The 24,096-nt window shown below is 35.9% G+C and overlaps 1 protein-coding gene across 18 annotated transcripts in view; it reads left to right on the plus strand.

The window, feature by feature from the left end:
- Cdep (Chondrocyte-derived ezrin-like domain containing protein) overlaps positions 1 to 11,080 on the plus strand; it is a 254,904-nt gene extending 243,824 nt beyond the window's left edge. For 10 of the 18 annotated variants that reach the window (XM_073975232.1, XM_073975223.1, XM_073975261.1 and 7 more), the window contains 5 exons: positions 17 to 488; positions 5,298 to 5,810; positions 5,888 to 5,998; positions 6,333 to 6,789; positions 9,822 to 11,080. In XM_073975232.1, the coding sequence (XP_073831333.1) occupies positions 17 to 488; positions 5,298 to 5,810; positions 5,888 to 5,998; positions 6,333 to 6,789; positions 9,822 to 9,894 (1,626 nt within the window). In that variant the 3' untranslated portion in view covers positions 9,895 to 11,080. Of the gene's footprint in view, positions 1 to 16; positions 489 to 5,297; positions 5,811 to 5,887; positions 5,999 to 6,332; positions 6,790 to 9,821 lie in introns of those variants that run through there. The other 8 variants (XM_073975332.1, XM_073975326.1, XM_073975339.1 and 5 more) reach the window with 4 other exon arrangements.
- Positions 11,081 to 24,096: the final 13,016 nt, after the last annotated feature.

A 24,096-nucleotide genomic window follows, 5' to 3' on the forward strand; every position in this document is an offset into this window, starting at 1 on the left:
CTTCTTCTCTTTTTAGAAATGGCCCACCGAGAAATCCTATTTCCTGGCCAAAGAGTTGCTAATGAGTGAGCGAACGTATAAAAAAGATTTGGAAATATTAAATACCAATTTCCGTCGTGAACTATCCGAAGATGATGTGGAAAATCTCCAACCACTCTTCCAAATGTTAGAATCAATGGCCCAACATCATAACATCTTCTTGAGAGATTTGGAACACCGTTTGGTGTTGTGGGAGGGTCGTGGCACTCACGACAGTCATCGTATTGGTGATGTTATGCTAAGGAATATGGCCGTTCTACCAATTTACGATGAATATGCTCAATCACATGCTGAGATTTTACAATGCCTCAATGACATGTATGAAACCGATAATCGTTTCCAACAAATCTACAAGGAGTTTGAACAGCAGAAGATATGCTATTTGCCGATTGGAGAGTTTCTAATGAAGCCGCTGCAGCGCATGTTACACTATCAGCTGATATTGGAAAGTAAGTAGGGGGATTTTTATGGGACTGGGGAGGGAAGAAGGTCAAGGCCGTAAGATCGATGTATATTGGACGAGATCGATGAACCTTCTGTGAAATATTGATGGATCTTCTTGTGGAAGACTTCAAGAGGTCTTCTGTTGCCTTTTGAATACCCCAAGATACCTCATGGAGTCTTCTGTCGTCTATCAAAGACCTCAATAGGTATCTCCTCCATGGAAAACCTAAAGAGGTATTCTTTTTCCCAAAGAAGACCTTTGTATGTCTTCTGTTCTCTGTCGTAGACCTGATGATCAGTACTACAGGTCTCCTGCTGTATACAGAAGAGCTCAAGAAGTCTTCGAAAAGGTCTTCGGTTGCCTATAGCGGGCCTAAAGAGGTCTTCCGTTGACTGTAGATCAATGGATCTTCTCGAAAAAGATCGAAAGATTTTCTGAGGAAGATCAATCCTCGGAAAGATCCATCCATAAGACTATCTTTTTGTCCTCCATAAAATCTTCTACAAGAAAATCTCTCCATCTTCCATAAGAAAATCACTTGATCTTCCACAAGAATATCATCGATCTTCCACAAGAAGATCCATCGAACTTCCTCAAGAAGAATAGCTCATCTTCCTCATGAAGATCCATTGATCTTCCATGAGAAGATCAATATATCTTCCTAGAGAAAATTAATCGATCTTCCTCAAGAAGATACATTAATCATTCTCAATAAGGTAATTGATCTTCCTCAAGAAGGTCAATTGATCTTCTTCAAGACGATCCATCGATCTTTCTCAAGAAGATCCATCACTCAAGAAGATCCATCGATCTTCCTCAAGAAGAATCGCTCATCTTCCTCATGAAGATCCATTGATCTTCCATGAGAATATCCAACGATCTTCCTCAAGAAGAGCCATCGATCTTACTCAAGAAGAATCGCTGATATTCCTCAAGAAGATCAATCTATCTTCCTTAAGAAAATCCATTGATCTTCCTTGAGAAGATTCCATCGATCTTCCTTAAGAAAATGCATGGATCTTTCTCAAGACGATCGATCGATCTTCCCCAAGAAGACGCATTGATCTCCCTCAAGAATATTCATCGATCTTCCACAAGAAGATCCACCGATCTTCCTCAAGAAGATCTGTCGATTGTTCAGATGAGGAAAATCCACTGATCTTCCATAAAAAGATCCCTTGATCCTCCGCAAAAAAAAAAACTGATGATCACAAAAATATCTATCGATCTTCCACAAGAAGATCTATTGATCTATCACTGGAAGATCGTTTAATCTTCCTTAAGACGATCCATTAATCTTCCACAAGAAGATCCATCGATCTTCCTCAAGAAGATCCATTGATTTTCGACTTGAAGATCAACTGATCTTCCGTAAGAAGATACCTTGATCGTCCAAAAGGAAAATGTCTAGATCTTCTTGTGAAAGATCAATGGATCTTATTGAAGAAGAGCAGCGGATCTTCTTGAGAAAGAATTCTTCTTGAGAAATATCGATAGATCTTCTTGAGAAATGTCGATAGATCTTCTTGAGGAATATCGATGGATCTTCTTAAAGAAGATCAATGGATCTTCTTCAGGAAGATCTATGGATTTTCGTAAGCAAGTACGATGAAAATTCTTGAGGAAGATCTATGGATATGCTTAAGTAAGATCGAAGGTTCTTCTTGAGGAATATCGATGGATCTTCTTGAGGAAGATCGATGAATATTCTTGAGGAAGATCAATGTGTCTTCTTGAGGAAGATCGATGTGTCTTCTTGAGGAAGATCGATGGATCTTCTTGAGGAAGATCTATGGATTTTCTTAAGGAAGGTAGATGGATCTTCTTGAGGAAGATCAATGTGTCTTCTTGGGGAAAATCGATGGATCTTCTTGAGGAAGATCAATAGATTTTCTTAAGGAAGACCGATGGATTTTCTTAAGGAAGATCGATTGATCTTCTCGAAGGAAGATCTATGGATCTTCTTGAGGAAGATCGGTGGATCTTCTTGAGAAAGATCGGTGAATCTTCTTGAGGAAGATCGATGGAACTCTTAAGGAAGATATTCTTATGGAAGATCGATGGACCTTTTTGAGGAAGATCAATGTGTCTTCTTGAGGAAGATCGATGGATCTTCTTGAGGAAGATCTATGTGTCTTCTTGGGGAAAATCGATGGATCTTCTTGAAGAAGATCAATAGATTTTCTTAAGGAAGACCGATGGATTTTCTTAAGGAAGATCGATTGATCTTCTCGAAGGAAGATCTATGGATCTTCTTGAGGAAGATCGATGGATCTTCTTGAGGAAGATCGATGGATCTTCTTGGGGAAGATCAATGTGTCTTCTTGGGGAAAATCGATGGATCCTCTTGAAGATGATCTATGGATTTTCTTAAGGAATGTAGATAATTCTTCTTGAGGAAGATCGATGGATTTTTTTGAGGAAGATCGACTGATCTTCTCGAATGAAGATCTATGGATCTTCTTGAGGAAGATCGGTGGATCTTATCGAGAAAGATCGGTGGATCTTCTTGAGGAAGATCGATGAACTCTTAAGGAAGATATTCCTGTGGAAGATCGATGGATCTTCTTAAGGACGATCTATGGATCTTATTAAGGAAGATCAATGCATTTTCTTAAGGAAGGCCGATAGATCTTCTTGAGGAAGATAAATGAGTCTTCTTGAGAAAGATCGATGTATTTTCTTAAGGAAGATCTATGGATCTTCTTGAGGAAGATCTATGGATCTTATTAAGGAAGATCAATGGATTTTCTTAAGAAAGATCATTGGATTTTCCTAAGGAAGATCGATTGATCTTCTCGAAGGAAGATCTATGGATCTTCTTGAGGTAGATCGGTGGATCTTCTTGAGAAAGATCGGTGGATCTTCTTGAGGAAGATCGATGGAACTCTTAAGGAAGATATTCTTATGGAAGATCGATGGACCTTTTTGAGGAAGATCAATGTGTCTTCTTGAGGAAGATCGATGGATCTTCTTGAGGAAGATCGATGGATCTTCTTGAGGAAGATCTATGGATTTTCTTAAGGAAGGTAGATGGATCTTCTTGAGGAAGATCAATGTGTCTTTATGGGGAAAATCGATGGATCTTCTTGAGGAAGATCAATAGATTTTCTTAAGGAAGACCGATGGATTTTCTTAAGGAAGATCGATTGATCTTCTCGAAAGAAGATCTATGGATCTTCTTGAGGAATATCGGTGTGTCTTCTTGAGGAAGATCGATGGATCTTCTTGAGGAAGATCAATGTGTCTTCTTGGGGAAAATCGATGGATCCTCTTGAGAAAGATCTATGGATTTTCTTAAGGAATGTAGATAATTCTTCTTGAGGAAGGTCGATGGATTTTCTTGAGGAAGATCGACTGATCTTCTCGAAGGAAGATCTATGGATCTTCTTGAGGAAGATCGGTGGATCTTATTGAGAAAGATCGGTGGATCTTCTTGAGAAAGATCGGTGGATCTTTTTGAGAAAGATCGGTGGATCTAATTGAGGAAGATCGATGAACTCTTAAGGAAGATATTCCTGTGGAAGATCGATGGATCTTCTTAAGGACGATCTATGGATCTTATTAAGGAAGATCAATGCATTTTCTTAAGGAAGGCCGATAGATCTTCTTGAGGAAGATAAATGTGTCTTCTTGAGATTTCTTAAGGAAGATCTATGGATCTTCTTGAGGAAGATCTATGGATCTTATTAAGGAAGATCAATGGATTTTCTTAAGAAAGATCATTGGATTTTCCTAAGGAAGATCGATTGATCTTCTCGAAGGAAGACCTATGGATCTTCTTGAGGAAGATCGGTGGATCTTCTTGAGAAAGATCGGTGGATCTTCTTGAGGAACATCGATGGAACTCTTAAGGAAGATATTCTTATGGAAGATCGATGGACCTTTTTGAGGAAGATCAATGATCTTCTTGAGGAAGATCTATGGATTTTCTTAAGGAAGGTAGATGGATCTTCTTGAGGAAGATCAATGTGTCTTCTTGGGGAAAATCGATGGATCCTCTTAAGGAAGATCTATGGATTTTCTTAAGGAATGTAGATAATTCTTCTTGAGGAAGATCGATGGATTTTCTTGAGGAAGATCTATGGATCTTCTTGAGGAAGATCGGTGGATCTTATTGAGAAAGATCGGTGGATCTTCTTGAGAAAGATCGGTGGATCTTTTTGAGAAAGATCGGTGGATCTTTTTGACAAAGATCGGTGGATCTTCTTGAGGAAGATCGATGAACTCTTAAGGAAGATATTCCTGTGGAAGATCTATGGATCTTATTAAGGAAGATCAATGCATTTTCTTAAGGAAGACCGATAGATCTTCTTGAGGAAGATAAATGTGTCTTCTTGAGAAAGATCGATGTATTTTCTTAAGGAAGATCTATGGATCTTCTTGAGGAAGATCTATGGATCTTATTAAGGAAGATCAATGGATTTTCTTAAGAAAGATCATTGGATTTTCCTAAGGAAGATCGATAGATATTCTCTGAATATTCTTGAGGAAGATTTATGAATCTTCTTGAGAAAGGCGGATGGATCTCCTTATGGAATCAGATCAGATCAGAATCAGATATGCTTGTAGAAGATCCTTGGATCTGCTTTAGGTAGATCGGTGGATCTGCTTGTGGTAGAACAAGGAATCTTGTGGAAAATCTTCAGATTTTCTTGTTGAAGATCAATGGATCTACTTGTGGAAGACCAAGGGCTCTTCTTATAGAAGATTAATGAATCTTCTTAAAGAACATCGATGCTTCCTACTTCAAGCTCCCTTCTTTTACCAAAAAATTCTAATGATCAACTCATGTGTCCCCCTCTTTTTCCAGGACTTTGTGATTTCTATACCGAAGAGCATTTAGATTCTACCGATTGTCAGGCCGTCTATCAACTACTCTCCCGCACCACAAAACAAATACGCGATCAAATGCCCGAATCACTGAATTTCATACATCTGTGTGAGTTGCAACGTGACGTACAAGGTTTCGATAAGCTGGTACAAAGTCAACGGCGGCTGATACGTCAAGGATGTTTGCTGAAACACTCTAAACGTGGCCTACAGCAACGAATGTTCTTCCTATTCTCTGATATTCTACTCTATGGCTGTAAATCACCCATCGATCAATCGTTCCGCATATTGGGACATGTTCCAGTGCGTTCTCTGCTCACAGAAAATGGTGAACATAATTCATTTTCGATATTTGGTGGCCAGTGTGCCATAACTGTGAGTGCCTGTACGACGGCTGAGAAGACCCTCTGGTTGGCGGAGTTGTCAAAAGCGGCAGCAGATATTAAGAATAAGCCACACACCCAATTGACGCTGACAAACTTGAAAAATTGCAGTGAGTATTATTTTCTTTCCCTTTTTTTAGTTTTTAAGTTATGAATTTGTGTTGTTCTCTTCATTATGGCTGCCAAGAAAAGGACGATGTAATGCCAAGTAAGAAATGCTTTGTAAACTTTCTAACATCCCTCTACTTGAAAATACAAGTTTTGCATCAGCGATGTAATGCTCCCGAAACGGTCAAAGGTTAAAAACAATTCTTTGGAGTTTTAAATCGATTTTGGTCAATGATCACAGTCATGTTTCATTTCAAGGAGGTTAGGAGGTCATTGTCACACATTTATATCCATTTTCAAAATAGAAGGATAGGTGAAAAAGAAGATCAATACTAAAATCCTTAGGCTTCTAAAGATCGATACATATATAGATACATAGATATAAGTCGCCTAATATAACTGTTGAATTAATATCATCCGATTCTCCATAATATTTTCCATTTTATATCGGAAACTACTGCCATCAATTTTAAATCTATCCCTTTCTCCCTTTTTAATCTATCCCTTTCTCTCTCTCCCTCTAGCCTCATCCGAAGAAGGACTCGATCTGTTAGGTTTGACGAATGGCAATGCCTCGCTGACGGCTCAACAAATCCTCCAGCAGCAACAACAAGCACAGCAGCAAAACAAAACACCACCATCAAGAAGCAACACAGCCACACACGTATGTTGGCATCGTGGCGCTACCGTCGGTTTGGGCGATCATCTCATCTCAGCCGAAAATCAGCTTTCGGGTTATTTACTGCGTAAATTTAAAAATTCCAGCGGTTGGCAAAAGCTGTGGGTAGTCTTCACCTCCTTCTGTTTGTACTTCTATAAATCGTACCAAGACGAAGTTGCATTGGCCAGTCTGCCATTGCTGGGCTATACGGTCGGACCACCTGGTGTTCAAGATGCTGTACAAAAGGAATTCGTGTTTAAGCTATCGTTTAAGAATCATGTGTACTTCTTTAGAGCTGAAAGTATACACACCTATCATAGGTAAGTTTTGATAAACAAAAATCCTCAGTCCCTAAGAAAAACTTTTTCGCTAGAGACAAAATTCCTCAGGCCCACAAGAAGATCCATTGATCTTCCGCATCAAGACCTGCTGATCTCCCACAAAAAAAGTTGTTCTCCAATAAAAAGAATAATCGATCTTCCTCTAGAAGGATCTATAGAAAAAATTTCCTCAGATCCCTGAGGAAGCCTTTTTCTACAGAAAAAAATTCCTCAGGTCCCTGAGAAAGACTTTTTCAATAGAAAAAAATTCCTCAGGTACTATAGACAAAATTTCCTCAGAACCCTGAGGATTGTGTTTTCTATAGAAAAAATTTCCTCAGGTCTCTGAGGATGGTTTTTTCTATAGAAAAAATTTCCTTAGGTCCCTGAGGATGGTTTTTTCTATAGAAAAAAATTCCTCAGGTCCCTGAGGATGGTTTTTTTCTATAGAAAAAATTTCCTCAGGTCCCTGAGGATGGTTTTTTTCTATAGAAAAAATTTCCTCAGGTCCCTGAGGATGGTTTTTTTCTATAGAAAAAATTTCCTCAGGTCCCTGAGGATGGTTTTTTTCTATAGAAAAAATTTCCTCAGGTCCCTGAGGATGGTTTTTTTCTATAGAAAAAATTTCCTCAGGTCCCTGAGGATGGTTTTTTCTATAGAAAAAATTTCCTCAGGTCCCTGAGGATGGTTTTTTCTATAGAAAAAATTTCCTCAGGTCCCTGAGGATGGTTTTTTCTATAGAAAAAATTTCCTCAGGTCCCTGAGGATGGTTTTTTCTATAGAAAAAATTTCCTCAGGTCCCTGAGGATGGTTTTTTCTATAGAAAAAATTTCCTCAGGTCCCTGAGGATGGTTTTTTCTATAGAAAAAATTTCCTCAGGTCCCTGAGGATGGTTTTTTCTATAGAAAAAATTTCCTCAGGTCCCTGAGGATGGTTTTTTCTATAGAAAAAATTTCCTCAGGTCCCTGAGGATGGTTTTTTCTATAGAAAAAATTTCCTCAGGTCCCTGAGGATGGTTTTTTCTATAGAAAAAATTTCCTCAGGTCCCTGAGGATGGTTTTTTCTATAGAAAAAATTTCCTCAGGTCCCTGAGGATGGTTTTTTCTATAGAAAAAATTTCCTCAGGTCCCTGAGGATGGTTTTTTCTATAGAAAAAATTTCCTCAAGTCCCTGAGGATGGTTTTTTCTACAGAAAAAATTTCCTCAGGTCCCTGAGGATGGTTTTTTCTATAGAAAAAATTTTCTCAGGACCCTGGGGATGGTTTTTTCTAAAGAAAAAAATTTCCTCAGGTCCCTGAGGATGGTTTTTTCTATAGAAAAAATTTCCTCAGGTCCCTGAGGATGGTTTTTTCTATAGATAAATTTCCTCAGGTCCCTGAGGATGGTTTTTTCTATAGAAAAAATTTCCTCAGGTCCCTGAGGATGGTTTTTTCTATAGAAAAAATGTCATCAGGTCCCTGAGGATGGTTTTTTCTATAGAAAAAATGTCATCAGGTCCCTGAGGATGGTTTTTTCTATAGAAAAAATTTCCTCAGGTCCCTGAGGATGGTTTTTTCTATAGAAAAAATTTCCTCAGGTCCCTGAGGATGGTTTTTTTCTATAGAAAAAATTTCCTCAGGTCCCTGAGGATGGTTTTTTTCTATAGAAAAAATTTCCTCAGGTCCCTGAGGATGGTTTTTTCTATAGAAAAAATTTCCTCAGGTCCCTGAGGATGGTTTTTTCTATAGAAAAAATTTCCTCAGGTCCCTGAGGATGGTTTTTTCTATAGAAAAAATTTCCTCAGGTCCCTGAGGATGGTTTTTTCTATAGAAAAAATTTCCTCAGGTCCCTGAGGATGGTTTTTTCTATAGAAAAAATTTCCTCAGGTCCCTGAGGATGGTTTTTTCTATAGAAAAAATTTCCTCAGGTCCCTGAGGATGGTTTTTTCTATAGAAAAAATTTCTTCAGGTCCCTGAGGATGGTTTTTTCTATAGAAAAAATTTCTTCAGGTCCCTGAGGATGGTTTTTTCTATAGAAAAAATTTCCTCAGGTCCCTGAGGATGGTTTTTTCTATAGAAAAAATTTCCTCAGGTCCCTGAGGATGGTTTTTTCTATAGAAAAAATTTCCTCAGGTCCCTGAGGATGGTTTTTTCTATAGAAAAAATTTCCTCAGGTCCCTGAGGATGGTTTTTTCTATAGAAAAAATTTCCTCAGGTCCCTGAGGCTGGTTTTTTCTATAGAAAAAATTTCCTCAGGTCCCTGAGGATGGTTTTTTCTATAGAAAAAATTTCCTCAGTTCCCTGAGGATGGTTTTTTCAATAGAAAAAATTTCCTCAGGTCCCTGAGGATGGTTTTTTCTATAGAAAAAATTTCCTCAGGTCCCTGAGGATGGTTTTTTCTATAGAAAAAATTTCCTCAGGTCCCTGAGGATGGTTTTTTCTATAGAAAAAATTTCCTCAGGTCCCTGAGGATGGTTTTTTCTATAGAAAAAATTTCCTCAGGTCCCTGAGGATGGTTTTTTCTATAGAAAAAATTTCTTCAGGTCCATGAGGATGGTTTTTTCTATAGAAAAAATTTCCTCAGGTCCCTGAGGATGGTTTTTTCTATAGAAAAACTTTCCTCACGTCCCTGAGGATGGTTTTTTCTATAGAAAAACTTTCCTCAGGTCCCTGAGGATGGTTTTTTCTATAGAAAAAATTTCCTCAGGTCCCTGAGGATGGTTTTTTCTATAGAAAAAATTTCCTCAGGTCCCTGAGGATAGTTTTTTCTATAGAAAAAATTTCCTCAAGTCCCTGAGGATGGTTTTTTCTATAGAAAAAATTTCCTCAGATCCCTGAAGATGGTTTTTTTCTAGTGAAAAAAACTCCTCAGATCCCTGAAGATGGTTTTTTTCTATAGAAAAAAATTCCTCAAGTCCCTGAGAATGATTTTTTTTTTATAAAAAATTTTCCTCAGGACCCTGGGAAAGTTTTTTTCTGGATAGAAATATATATTTTTTTAAATGTATATATATTTTTTATTTAATGTTCAAATCCTTTGTCTTTCAATTTTAGATGGCTGGAAGTGTTACGCAGCACAACCCAAACCCAAGATTTTAAAAATATTCACGCCTCAGCTCACAACTAAGAAGCGATGCGATGGATAAATATTTCAACGAAAACGAACCTGCATTAAAAATGAAAAATCAAAGTCTCCAATGTTTGAAAAACATCACGGATGAACACAACACAACAAAATGTACACCCATATGTACCTACCTATTCTACATACTACATGGAAATGGAAAATACCTTGAAAACTCTCTTAGAAGAAAAAACCAAGTGCCTTGAAGTATTTGTTTAATAAAAAATCTGAACGAAAAATCAAATTCCTTATATTAAATATATATTTACACATAATATATAGGTAAAAATTTTAAGAAACGAACGAAACTCTGAAATCTATATACGCCTGCACGTTTGTAATTGAGAATCAGTTTTGAAACACCAAGCAATTCCTCCATTCTTAGTTTGAGTTTTAAAGTTAAGCAAATCCTCAATGTTTTGACATTTATAAACCATCCTCTAAATTTGAGGTTATGGTGATGAAAGAATGGACATCTTTTTTCCAAGCTCTAAACTCCCTCATTTGTTTGCATTTCTTATGTGTAAATATTTTAAAACTATTTTAACTTTAATCACATAATTTTTTGTATCTGTTATAAAAGTACTTTAAAAAAGTAACCAATCAGTCCAAAATTCGTTTGTTTTTGTCATATTTACAATTATTACAATATCAAATCTTAACTACAAGTATACGTACATTATAATATTCAATCATATCAATATATTGAAAAAATGTCTAATCTATATAACCTGTTATATGTCTTCTTTATATACATATTAAGTTCAACTTGTCATACATATATAAATATACATATATTTTATAAAGATTTATATATCGAAGAGAAATCCTTAAAAACGATTATTTATCACTTTTTTACAAAAACAAAAATGTTGCCTTGCAACCATATTTTTTGTAATTGTTAGCGCAAAGAAAAAACTCACATTTTTTTTCTTTGAAAACTTTTTTCTTTACTCTACAAAATAATTCATAATTTCTTCATTCATTCTAATAGAAAAGTTAAGTATTATTTTTATTATTTTTTGTCGTCTCTTTTGTATGTATGTATTCTATATAGGGTTATTTTATATGCTTAAAAACTTAAACTAACAAAATGTTTATTCTGTTTAAGATGATAATGAAAACAAATACCAATTTACAATTTATTAATACAAATAAATATATTATCATAAATAAATAAAAAAATAAATTTTATACATTTGTTTTTGTTTTATAATTAATTGAATTAATCGAGCTAACGTGACCTAAGGAGTTTTGTATTGAAAAAGTGTATTGTAGCGAAGTTCCACACACCCAACCAATATGCTACGATCGTTTCGCTTGTGGTTTAATTCAGCTCATCAGACATGAATGGCTAGAAGGCAAAGCTGAGTTTAATAACTTCTATTTGTACATACAGTGACTGTCACTGAAAATGATGCAACATGAAATAAAAAATGCAATCGTTCATAAATTCGAAATGAGTTGAGATTTTTTAATAATTCAAAATATATTTCGTTTACTGTACCGTTACACTAAAATTTTGCAGGAAAACAAAAAATGGGCATTTTAAAATTGAGCATTGAAAATGATGCATCACAATAATCGATTAATAATTTCCAAATTGTTGGGTTTTTGGTTCCTAATCGTTTTCAGTAGTTTTGTTGTAGGCAATTTGGCTAGAAATTTCTAGTTTTTGAAGTTATTTTCCAAAAAAAAAATACTATGAAAAATCATTAACGGTTATGTCCAGATTACGTACAAACAATTTAACGATATATGGAAAGTCATGTATCAATCAGGCTAGCCACATATTAGACTAGTCTTTAATGGCACTGTCCTGATAGAGGAAAAAAATTAGGGCAGCAAAGAGTGCTGAAATTTTTGTTTTTATAAAAGCAAACATGGTCAAAACGGTGCCCGGACATAACTCCCACGGACATAACTCCCAAAATGATTTTGGACGTTTTGTCCGCTGCGCTTTGCGGACATAACTCCCAAAATTCGTTGGGAGTTATGTCCGTGAAGCAAAGCGGTCATAACACCCAAAAAAATCGCGGACATAACTCCCAACGATTTTTTTCTTAAATTATAAATTACTAGAAAATGCCCGCTACTTCGTATGCGGAAAGGGAATTAAATATAAATGAACAATATTTAATATGGAAAGATAGAATGTCCATCTTTCCGTTTCACAACAACAGCGCACATTCAAAATTCAAGGTTCTACTTTCAGCGGTTTCGCCGAAAACGCGAATAGGTCCGTAAAATTGCCGGTATTCAAACTGGACATAGAAATTCACTTTTCCTATATCTCCATATCGACTTTGGGTATTTCAAAAATAGAATCAACCTATATTGTCCATGTTTTTTTTTTTAATTTGGACCTTGAATTCTTAGATACCTAATAAATGTAATTTTTTTTTTAACTTTTTAAATTTGGCCTTTTTGTTCCCCACTGAGAACAAAAAACTGTCACATAGGCTCACGTTTTCGAGTTCCCTTACAAAACCATTTAAAAAACTTTTTGCTGAAAAGATACTTCACATTTGACTACTTGATTTCAGTACATTATTTAGAAACCGCCTTCGGTACACATAAACTGAATGAATCAATATATACATTTCAAACTCTGTTCACCAAAATCCAAATTGTACGAAATTTAGTACCATTCAGTACTTTTCGTACACTAATAGTTCGAATTTACAACACCCCTTTGGTACATCTTTATTTGACTTCATCAGTGACCCTTATTCAAAATTTCAGGATTCCAGCTCTATCCGTTACCGAAATTCAAATTGTACTAAATTAAGTACCATTTAGTATTTTTTGACCTTTAGTCCATCTTTGTTACACTTCGTCAGTGGCCCTCATTCAAAATTTCAGGATTCCAGCACTGTCCGTTCACCCAAATCCAAATTGTACGAAATTTAGTACCATTTAGTACTTTTCGTACACTAATAGTTCGAATTTACAACAACCCTTTGGTACATCTGTGTTTGTCTTCATCAGTGACTCTTATTCCAAATTTCAGGACTCCAGCTCTATCCGTTACCCAAATACAAATTGTACTAAATTAGGTACCATTTAGTATTTTTCGACCTTTTATCCATATTTGTTACACTTCGTCAGTGGCCCTCATTCCACATTTCAGGATTCCAGCTCTGTCCGTTCACCCAAATCCAAATTGTACGAAATTTAGTACCATTTAGTACTTTTCGTACACTAATAGTTCGAATTTACAACAACCCTTTGGTACATCTTTGTTTGTCTTCTTTAGTGACCATCTTCCAAATTTCAGGATTCCAGTTCTACTGTTCCCAAAATCCAAATCGTACTAAATTTAGTACTTTTGGACCTTTGGTCCACCTTTGTTACTCTCGTCAGTGACCCTTATTCCAAATTTCAGGATCCCAGCTCTATCCGTTCACTCATATCCAAATTATACGACATTTAGTACCATTTAGTATTTTTCGTACACTTATAGTTAGAAATTCCAAAAAACCTATGGTACATCTTTGTTATTCTTCTTCATTTCAGGATTCCAGCTCTATCCATTCATCCAAATCCAAACTGTACTAAATACTTTTCGACCTTTAGTTTATCTTTGTTATTCTTCGTCAGTGACCCTCATTCCAAATTTCAGGATTCCAGCTCTGTCCGTTCACCCAAATCCAAATTGGACTAAATTTAGTACCATTTAGTACTTTTCGACGTTTGGTCCATCTTTGTTACTCTGCGTCAGTGACCCTTAGCTCTATCAGTTCACTCAAATCCACATTGTACTAAATTCAGTACCATTTACTACTTTTTGTACACTTGTAGTTCGAATTTCCAAAAACGCTATAGTAGATCTTTGTTACTCCTCATCAGTGGCCCTCATTCCAAATTTAAGAGCTCCAGCTCTATCCAGTCGCCCAAATCCACATTTTACGAAATTAAGTACCATTTAGTACACATTAGTACGAATTCCCAAAGCTCCATATCTCAATCCTACATTTCGACAGTGATCTGAATTTCAAATTTCAGCATTGTACCTCTATCTTGATTCCAAATTTTGGGGATCCCACTCTATCCGTTCTCCCAAATCCAAATTGTACCAAATTTAGTATCATTTAGAACTTTTTGTAGTCATAAGTACGAATTTCCAAAACTACCTCCATGCATATATTCTACACTCCGACAGCAATCATAATTCCAAATTTCAGGTTTCGTTCACCCAAATACTAATTGTACAAAATTTAGTACCATTTAGTACTTTTCGTACGCATAAATAAGAAATTATAAAACCATTTCTTCATATAGACACCACGTCCCAACCTTGATTTCCATGCCAAATTCCATGACTCTGCCTATATCCGTTCAAAATATACAATTGGTACTAAATTTTGTAAATTTTAGTACTTTTTTTTGGATGGTCGGACATAGCTCCCAAAAAATTTGGGAGTTAAGTCCGTTTGGAGTTATGTCACGGCACCGGTCAAAACATTGTTAAGAATATTTTTGGAAACTATTTTCAAAGAAAAGTGCAAAAATGTAGGTTCTCTGCCTGATTTTTTTTCCTCTATCAACGCCGTTAAAGACTAGTATAATGTAGGACAAGCCTGGCTAATACAGGTTTTTCCATATATCATTCGATTGTTTGAACGTACTCTGGACATAACCCTTACGTATTTTTCATAGTAATTTTTTGCAAAATAACTTCAAAAACCAGAAAATTCTAGCCATCATACCAAAATTACGTCAGGAAAATCATCTTTTCTATCGGAATCAATGACAAAACTACTGAAAACGATAGGGAAACAATTACTCCACCATTCTGATTACTAAAATGGCGTAAAAAGCAAAAAATTTGGAAATTATTAATTGATTATTGTGGTGCATCATTTTTAATGCTCAATTTAAAAATGCCCGTTTTTTTGTTTTCCGGTAAAATGTTAGGGGTAGATTATCGATAGCAATTATGGTTGAGTGGAGTGGTCAGTTGTCAAAATTACTTTATGTATGGCAACCTTCAACTGAAGTTGCGAATCTCAGTGGACGAAGCGGCCATTTTTCAGCAACCAGTTATTTTCAGTTGCAGTGAATATTTTCGAAGAAACAAGAAGTAAAATTGAAACGAAAAAAACATTTTCTTAACAATTCGTCGGTGTCATGCTTAAGTGTTCCATACGCCATTTGCCCGATTCGAGAAAAACTAAAGTGCAAAAATCCAATATGTACTTTAAGTGCTCAGTTCTACTTAACTAAACTCAAAGAAAATATTATGAGTTTATTTTAGTCAGATATCTGTTATAGTCTAGAAGTTATGGCCAATTTTTATAAATGCAAAAGGTTGTTGATTTGTTCCATAGGATCTTTTTTTCGTGTTCTTGGCAATTTGTGTCACATTGAACACTTTATGTCACATTTTAATAAACAAACTTTTGATCAATTGTGTTCCACCTCCGTTATGTGAAGGGCTGCTGTAGAGCCGAAAAATCGGGGGGCTTCAATAAAACAGTTGCAGTAGATAATAAATGCTTTAGGAACCATTGTTATATGTTTCCTTTACATTTATTTTAGGAGTGAACTCCTCCACTTTCCAAAAATATAATTTTTATTAGCTTATTTTTATTGTTTTATTTCATTGTTTAATTCATTCGAAAAAATCAATAATCGTTCTTTGAACTATTGATAGTGGCAGTAGAATTCTATTTTAATTCATTTTCTGACATTTTAATTATGTGACATGTCTTTTATTAAGCGGGAGGCGTTAAATTTAAGCAAAAATAAATTTTAGTTTCATATAACAATACAACATTTTAAAATATCTTTATTTAAAAACAACTAGCGGACCCGACGAACTTCGTCTCGCTATTAAGGAATAAAATTTCATACAAAAACTCAATTTTCGATTTTTCCAATTTTCCCACTTTTCCAGAGAGATGTTCCAAAATTTTCTTCCGTAAAGACCTTCTCCTCGAAAATACGAATAACTGACAAAAAATTTTACAGAAATCGGCCTAGCCGTTCTCATTTTATGAATTACTATACATTTTTTACACCATTTTTATATATATAGATTCATCTTCAATTTTTAAACCTAGTCCTTTAAAACAATTTGTTCCATACGCCACAATGTTCGTAACTTGACAAAAAAACGCCATCATTTTTTGTGAGGAACAATTCGCTTTTGTCTTTTTTGTTCCATACGCCAAGCGGTATGGATATGGAACAAAAAAGTTCAAAGTTCTTTTGTTCCATACGCCAGACTTTATGGATATGGAACAAAAAAACAGATTTTTTTGCGTCCAAAGTGGATATGGAACATATTGACATTTCTATATCTCGAAAACTATAAGAGATAGAGGAAAGCCGACTAGAAATTCAGATAGAGCAGGGTTGAAAACTTTGAAAGGTACCTGTAACTCAAAATGTCAAAAATGGCGTATGGAACACTTAAGCATGACACCGACGAATTGTTGATTCTTTGCATCATTAATTAATTTTGTGTATCAAAAATATGGTGAAAATAACGACAAAACTACAGTTTGGAATATTAATTGATAAATTGAGTGCAAATCCAATTTTTGCATGGGTTCCATCTATACAGCCGACAACACCAGAGAGTTTCGTTTTTGAATAAAAATGATTCAAAGTCAGCGCAAAAAGCGTTTGTCGTGAAGAAAATACATTTCTGTGGCCAAGTATCCGCGTTACTTGATTTACATTTGAAAAACGATAAGTTCTAGGACAGAGAAGCCATTACATAGTCGATACGTCCGAAGATTTGCTTTACCACCAATGAAACCAGGTAACGTAATTTGGTGACTATGTGGGTTCGAGTCCTTGGCTTTCCTTTTTCACTTGCAAATAATTTCAGATCATCAAGCTTAACTCTAAACGAGAAAATTAACAAAAATCATTAAAAATGATCTTCGACTTAAAGACAAATTTATAATTTAAAAGAAAATTTTGTTCCCGTTCCCGAGAAATGTGCCTGTCCATAGGATAAAGTCTTAAATCCCCGGCCGAAGGCCGGCTATTTAAAGAAAAATTATAAGTTAAAAGAAAATTTTGGTCAATTTAGAAATTTAAAATTTCTCATAGACACCTATAAAGTAAAGAAACGAGCCCTACAGAACCGAGTTCTGAAGATTCTAAGGGGCATATCTCTGGATCCAGAGTAGGTATTACAACATATAGCACCATTTTGGAAAGGTTAAAGTGCGAGCTATAATCTGACATGCATTAAGCGTGCACCCATAATGGGCCCATTTTCGACTTTTTGAGGGTTTTATGGAAAAATCCGGGTCCAAAAATCAGTTTTTGGGCTATATCACCTGACCACCTAAAAATAACCCCATCATATGACCACTTGTTGGATAGGTATTTCCATAAGCTTTCGGTTCAGTAGAGACGGGTCCAACCCGGGTTTTGTACCCGGACTTTCGGGTCCAATAAACGTGTAACAGGGTCCGTCCCCCAAGAAAATTATACATTTCCGTGATCAGCGCAACAATATCTACCTCTGGTAAAAATTTCAAAAAAATCGGAGAGTTTTTACTAAACTAGAGTTAAGCCGTCTTTTTTCCTCCTCCGACATTTTCGAAACGATTTTGGCACAATTTGCCCTCTATCAAGTGGACAACTTCCTTCAATACGTTCGACAATGTAGATTGAGTCAGGCAATTGTTGTAATCATTGTCATGGGACTTTTGGAAACTTCCCTCCGCAAAAAATCTCAACGCAGCACACACTTTTAAAAGTGGGGGTATTGCTGTTGATCTGTAACTTACTTTGAAGTCATCCTTTAACGTTTCCACAATGTAAACTACGGCATCCTTTTCAATCGAAAATACGCCATAAACATAAAATAATTTACTGATTATACAGATCTTTCCAACATGAGCCTTACAGTGCAGATGGAAATTCCAATGGATTCGACTCGTCCCTCAAATTTCTTTTAAAGATGTCATGTCCTGTTCATTTTCTTCATCATCAAAAAATAATTCCACTGAACTTTCATTTTAAAATAGATTTTTTTGGCGAATTGTGCCTTTTGAATTAATATAGAGTTCACAAGTTTGAAAAAACACTGATCGATAACACGTTTATCGACAACCCAGTTGGGTTGACATAAATAATCCCAGCAAAATAAATTGGAAGTAGTGCAATGAAGACTAGTTCTCTCACGGCATGTTTTTATGCAATTCAAACGGGGTCGTGAAAAAGGCACTCCATTCCTCACATTTTAACCGCATTTGGATGCAATCCAAAGAATCACATCAATTTGCAACATTTTAACAACATCCGGAGCAGTTCAACGGAGTCGTGAAAAAGGCACTCCGTTCACTACATTTTATTAGCAGTTGTTAGAGATCCCTACATGTACACAAATCAGTTTGTACATCTCTACAGGCAGCGGAATACATTTCCAAAAAGAGATAATTGTCTTAACATTTCCAAACATTTGTTAATACAAACCAAATAATATTTAATTTGTGAACATTCTTCCGGTAACTCACGAGAAGAAAATTTCCCAATGGAGTGCTGTTGGAGTACATGTCGAAATCTTAACTGCCCAGCAAAATGTTCGATGCCAAAGATGCTATTCAAGAATGGGTGCAAGTGAAATGGAATGTCATTTTTTCAGCATCTTCACTCATTCTTTTTACAAGAGCGTGACCCCCAAAAGATGCAATTCATTTTCAGATCCTAAGCATGTCATCTTTACTAACTCGATGGAATGGCATCTTCAACAATTCTTTGGAATGGCATCTATACCAATCCTTTGGCTTGCCATCTTAACCAATTCCCAAGAATAACATTTTCACTATTCTTTGGCATGTCATTTTCACCAACCCTTTGGCATGTAATTTTAACGTCTTGTTCGGAAAATGCTGTATTGAAAAATGATTTTATTTTTTTTTTATTTTATTAATTCAAAGGAGTTAATGAAATAACTATAATTTATTTATCATCATAAAGTTTACATCTATATTTGCAGTTTGTTCTCGTTGTTGTAACAGTAGTGTTTGTATTCTCATTTTTCTGCTTAATCTGACTCTTGGTCTATCAGTCGTAAGAATGTGGCTATTTCGCTATTTATATGGTTTGTAACCACAAAGCTGCAAACTTAAGTTTCTTAGCAGGATTGGTAGGGAAATTGAAAAGGAGCAGTGTGTCGTGGGGGCATGTTTTCCACGGTGTCATCAGTACTTGCCCTATAGGAACTTTGACGGCTGCACCATCCCGAGCGTATTGACCCAAAACTACTCTGGTTTGTCCTGACAGCTGGCGCTTCTCAGCTGCGATAGATGGTGGATGTTCTCCAAGGACCGCATTCACACGATAACTGTTTACTGCATCTGCATTCGTGTGAATGCTACTTAAACCTGGTTGAAAGGCTTGTTGATCGAGGTTCTCTCTTGTAACGTTAGACTTCTCTTTCTAGATTATGAAGACCCCCTGGCTGCCTGGGCCTGTGGTCTGAATTCTGCTATCATCGACCATGACATTCAACTCTATTGTTCCCAACTCGGCCGCCCAGGTAGTGAAATGAGAAGCCGTAGATTTATTGGCTGGTACTTGCATATTCCTCGCGTGGAAAAAATGGTAAGATCAGACAAAAAGGAGCTCAGTCTTTCACAAATGTCGTCAGGGAAGGCACCTGACGCCAAGAAAGTACAATCATTCGCATACGTTACGTTCTCAATGCCGTCTGCAGCGTTTGGAATTCAGAAGAGGTTTTCTTCACTCTACGGTTCTAAAATTCTACGTACTACTGTCATCCACACTTAAAATTTATTATCCAACGTTTCAAACTTGGACAGTGCATAGTCTGCTCGATGACATCAAACAACGAGGGTGCTTGACAATATCAAAGGGCTTTGCTAAATCAAGTGTCACTATCACTGTTCTATCGCACACCTTGCTCTGAGTGAGTCTTCGGCTAATATGGAGATGGCCTTCAGCGCAGTTGTTGTGCTGCTTATGGATCCTATGCTATTGATCGGCAACTGGAAAGTTATTTCTGATGGTGGAAGAACTAAAGCCACAAGGGTCCTTGCTACGGGCGACAAAATCGGCCTGTAAGATTCAACTTTGCTGGCATCCTTTTCGGGCTTCAGTAGCTGGCCTATTTTCCAGACTTCGGGAACGATGTGTTTGGCAAGCGGCAGGTTGTAAATTTAAGTGAGAAACTTGACTTCCGGCTGTCCCAGCTATGGCAGTCTAAACACCGCCGCTGCACCGCAACAGAGTTTACTTCGTCCACTCTCAGCCACTGATTTTGTTTCATCTTACAAAAGCTTTTCTATTATCTTCTCATCACCAGTTCAGATTTCGACATGGACTCCAACAGCACTCCTTTAAGAATTTCTGTTCGTGAACCTACATTTAACTTGTAATTTTATAACAAAATTTTTGGAAATGTATACTCTTTTGTTTTGATGTCGCTACATGTAGGGATGTACAAATCGACTATTTTTTTTTGTAGTGATCTGTAAAAATGATTCAAATGCTGATGAAAAGATCGGATCTTTCACGACTTCCTTTGCATGGGTTTAAATGCTAATGAAAAGATCGGATCTTTCACGACTTCATTTGAACCAATGCAAAAGATCCAGTGAAATCATGGCATCTCATGGAACCACTTCCATAAAATTTTGCTGGGTGGTGATGGGAAGACAATATCAAACCCATTTAGCATATGAAGCAAAAGCACTTAAGCTTGGATTAAATGAAGAGCGGAGGAAATACACATGTTTGCGATTGAATTCAATAGAGAATTTTCATAATTTGTTTTAATTTAATAAAATTATTAATATTTTTGTTTTACACAAATAATAAATGCATTTTATTTTGTTATTCAAAACACGTGCTCTGGGCTGTCTCCTATTCTACCCCAAAGGGTCAGTTAAAATGCAATGCCAAAGGGTCAGTTAAAATGCAGTGCCAAAGGTTCAGTTAAAATGCAATGCCAAAGGGTCAATTAAAATGCGGTGCAATGGAGTGCCTCTTTCCGGGGTCACTCCCTTGTAAAAATCATGAGTGAAAATGCATAATTTGATGCACTTCTAAATCACTTGTACATATCATTTAACTGCCTCTTTGGAGGCAAACATTTCGCTGGGATTGCTCTGTTCCAGAACCTGCAAGAAGCTACTAATTTTTACTACGATAACATTTTTTCCTTTATGTTATCGAAAAAATAGTAAAAATTAGTAGATTCTTGCAGTACTGGAACAGACCAAATACAACATTTCATCTCAGTTGTGCTGACAATTGACAACGCAACTCAAGTTCAGTGGCAATGCATAATCGACCCCAACATAAACTTTTTAAATTTGCCAAAACCTTTGAAAAACACAACTACCCCCAATTTCTATCTTAAATTCTTTTGTTCCAGTACATCCATCAATTTCCATCGATCAACAACACAACAATACCCCGGAAATCTTCTCTGAATCTTTACTGAACGTAAATTCCCCGTGAGTTTTCTCACTTCCTCCTTAAAGTTGAAACGGCAGAAATACAAAACTCACGGGGAGTTTCCAATCAGAAGAATAACCCCCAAACAGAATGAATACAACGGACCAAAGGTCTAAACTATCAGGCATGTTTTGGCATTCACCTCTGCACCTCACGTGTATAGAACACACCTAAAGCTGTTCTGCAACACACTTTACACCTAGTTGGGGTGTATTCCTCACACTGTAATTTTGATGGCGAGAGCTGAGTGAATCCTTATTTTTTAAAGAAACTAATTAAAATTTTCTACAAAAAACTGCATAGGACTAAAATCTAATGTGTTTTCTATTAGCATTTAAAAAAATATTTAATTTTCTTAACAAAATATGATTTAAAAATGTATTTTTTCTTTAAGTACTAAATTCAACATGTAGGCGCTCTTGTAAGAGTTCGTTTCTTTGTTTACGTCTGTTTCGTAAACAATCAAAAGAACAAAGCGTACATACCCACACACACATGTGTATTCCTTGCAAACCATTTCTATCGCCTAAGAATAATACGCGATTTTCCTGGGCGAATAATTTTTCGCAGGCGATATCGCCTAAAAATCTTCTGCGTAACACCAACCTAAAGTAAGTGTTTATGGAATGCGAATCGCGACCAAGATTCGCTGACGAATCATTTGGAAGATCTTAAGAAGAAGAAAATATAAACAAAAAATTAAACAAAATTTATTTTTCATTTTTTTTTTTTTTTTGTTTTTTTGTTTCTTTCATTTTTTGTCTTTGATTTTTATACTTTTTGTTTTATTTTCTGATTTGTTATAATTTTTTATCATTCCTTATGACATAGTGGTTTATACTGCTTCTCGGGCCTTTCTTAATTCCACTTGGCAAAACCCAGACATGTACTACCCAGCAAAATTAAATGGAAGTGATTCCATGTGAAATCATGATTTCACTGGTTCTTTTGCACGAGTGCAAAAGGAGTCGTGAAAGATCCGATCCTTTTCATCGAATTTTCATGAGTGCAATTGAAATCGTGAAAGATTCGATCTTTTTCATCGAATTTTCATGAGTGCAATTGAAGTCGTGAAAGATCCGATCTTTTTCATCGAATTTTCATGAGTGCAATTGAAGTCGTGAAAGATCCGATCTTTTTCATCGAATTTTCATGAGTGAAATTGAAGTGGTGAAAGATCCGATCTTTGTCATAATATTGTCATGAGTTGAAATAAATTGATAAGTACCCGCACAATAAATTATCAAATACTCATGTACCCGAATAATTGTGTACTTGCAAAAGTAATTGTTAAAATGAAAATAAAAGTCAGATGAAAGTGATCGATAGTGGCAAAATTTATATATTTTAATTAAAAATACAATGTAAATTTATATAAAACAAAAGAAAAAGTATATTGTGTTTGGAAACTTGTTTCGTTTTGTGGATATTAAAAAGAAGTATGAAAAAGACCACGAGCTCCACCAGCACCGATATAGTAAAACATATCGAGCTGCAATTATTGGGTTGGCTGGGCCATGTCAACAGGATGGATAAAGATGCCACCGGTATATAATTACGAGCCATATGACGTTACTCCACCCGAGGGAAGAACAAAACACCAATGGAAAGATCAAATTCAATATGATATCACAAAACATGGCATCCAAAGTTAGAGAAGCAAAGTAGAAGATCGGTAAAATAAGTATAAAAGAGACCATAACATGGTAATTATTACAGGATAATTTTTTTTCTTTTGAAATAACATAACAGAATTCAAATTTATACTAGATTTCCCAAATGATGAGCTTGGTTAATTTATCGAATATTGGAAAAACGGAACCCCAAGTTGAAAGAAATATCTTGCAGCCATCGGAAGAGATAAATATGATATTGCAGATTAATATAATATATAATTTTGAAAATTACATATAAAATAAAGAAAAATAGCATCTGACGATACAAATCATCTGTGCATTGTATTCTTATTAATTCAACAAATTACATAATTGTATTGCAAATTTTATTTCTGATTGGGGAAAATTCGGATCCAAAGCATTGGTGCAAGAAGCCATGACAATGAACTGGTGCAAGAAACCATGACAATGAACTGGAGCAAGATGCTATGAAAATGAACTGGTGCAAGAAGCCATGGCAATGAACTGGTGCAAAATGTCATGACAATGAACTGGTGCAAAATGCCATGACAATGAACTGGTGCAAAATGTCATGACAATGAACTGGTGCAAAATGCCATGACAATGAACTGGTGCAAGATGCCGTGACAGTGAACTGGTGCAAGATATCGTGACAATGAACAGGTGAAATCAGGTGTCACTCCCTTGTAAATTTCATCGGTGATTCACCTAAATTTGCACCTATGACAAGTCACTTGCACCTATGATTCAACTCATGATTTGTCATCGAACATTTTGCTGGGTATGTTTCATAATATAATACGTGCTATTTATACCAAAGTTATGCTGAATGTGTATATGAGAATTATAAGCAACCAAATCAAAAATTTTAGTAACAATCGCGTGATCGGGGTTCGGAAGAATAATATATTATTCGCCTGCTCTAACAAAAGCGGAACATAACACAATTTCGCGAAAAGATCGCCGAGAAGCATAACAGGTAATTTGTCGTAGCGATTGATTATAAACAATAATTTTTGAGAATCGTCTACGAATGGCAAATTACTCGCATGGGTGAATTTTATATAAAAATTCGCTAAAAGATCGCCCGAAAGAAGCGTTGAAGAAAAAT

Source organism: Musca autumnalis, unplaced genomic scaffold, assembly GCF_047663935.1.
Source record: "Musca autumnalis isolate F117 unplaced genomic scaffold, ASM4766393v1 scaffold_1, whole genome shotgun sequence".
NCBI classification, from domain to species: Eukaryota; Metazoa; Arthropoda; class Insecta; order Diptera; family Muscidae; genus Musca; species Musca autumnalis.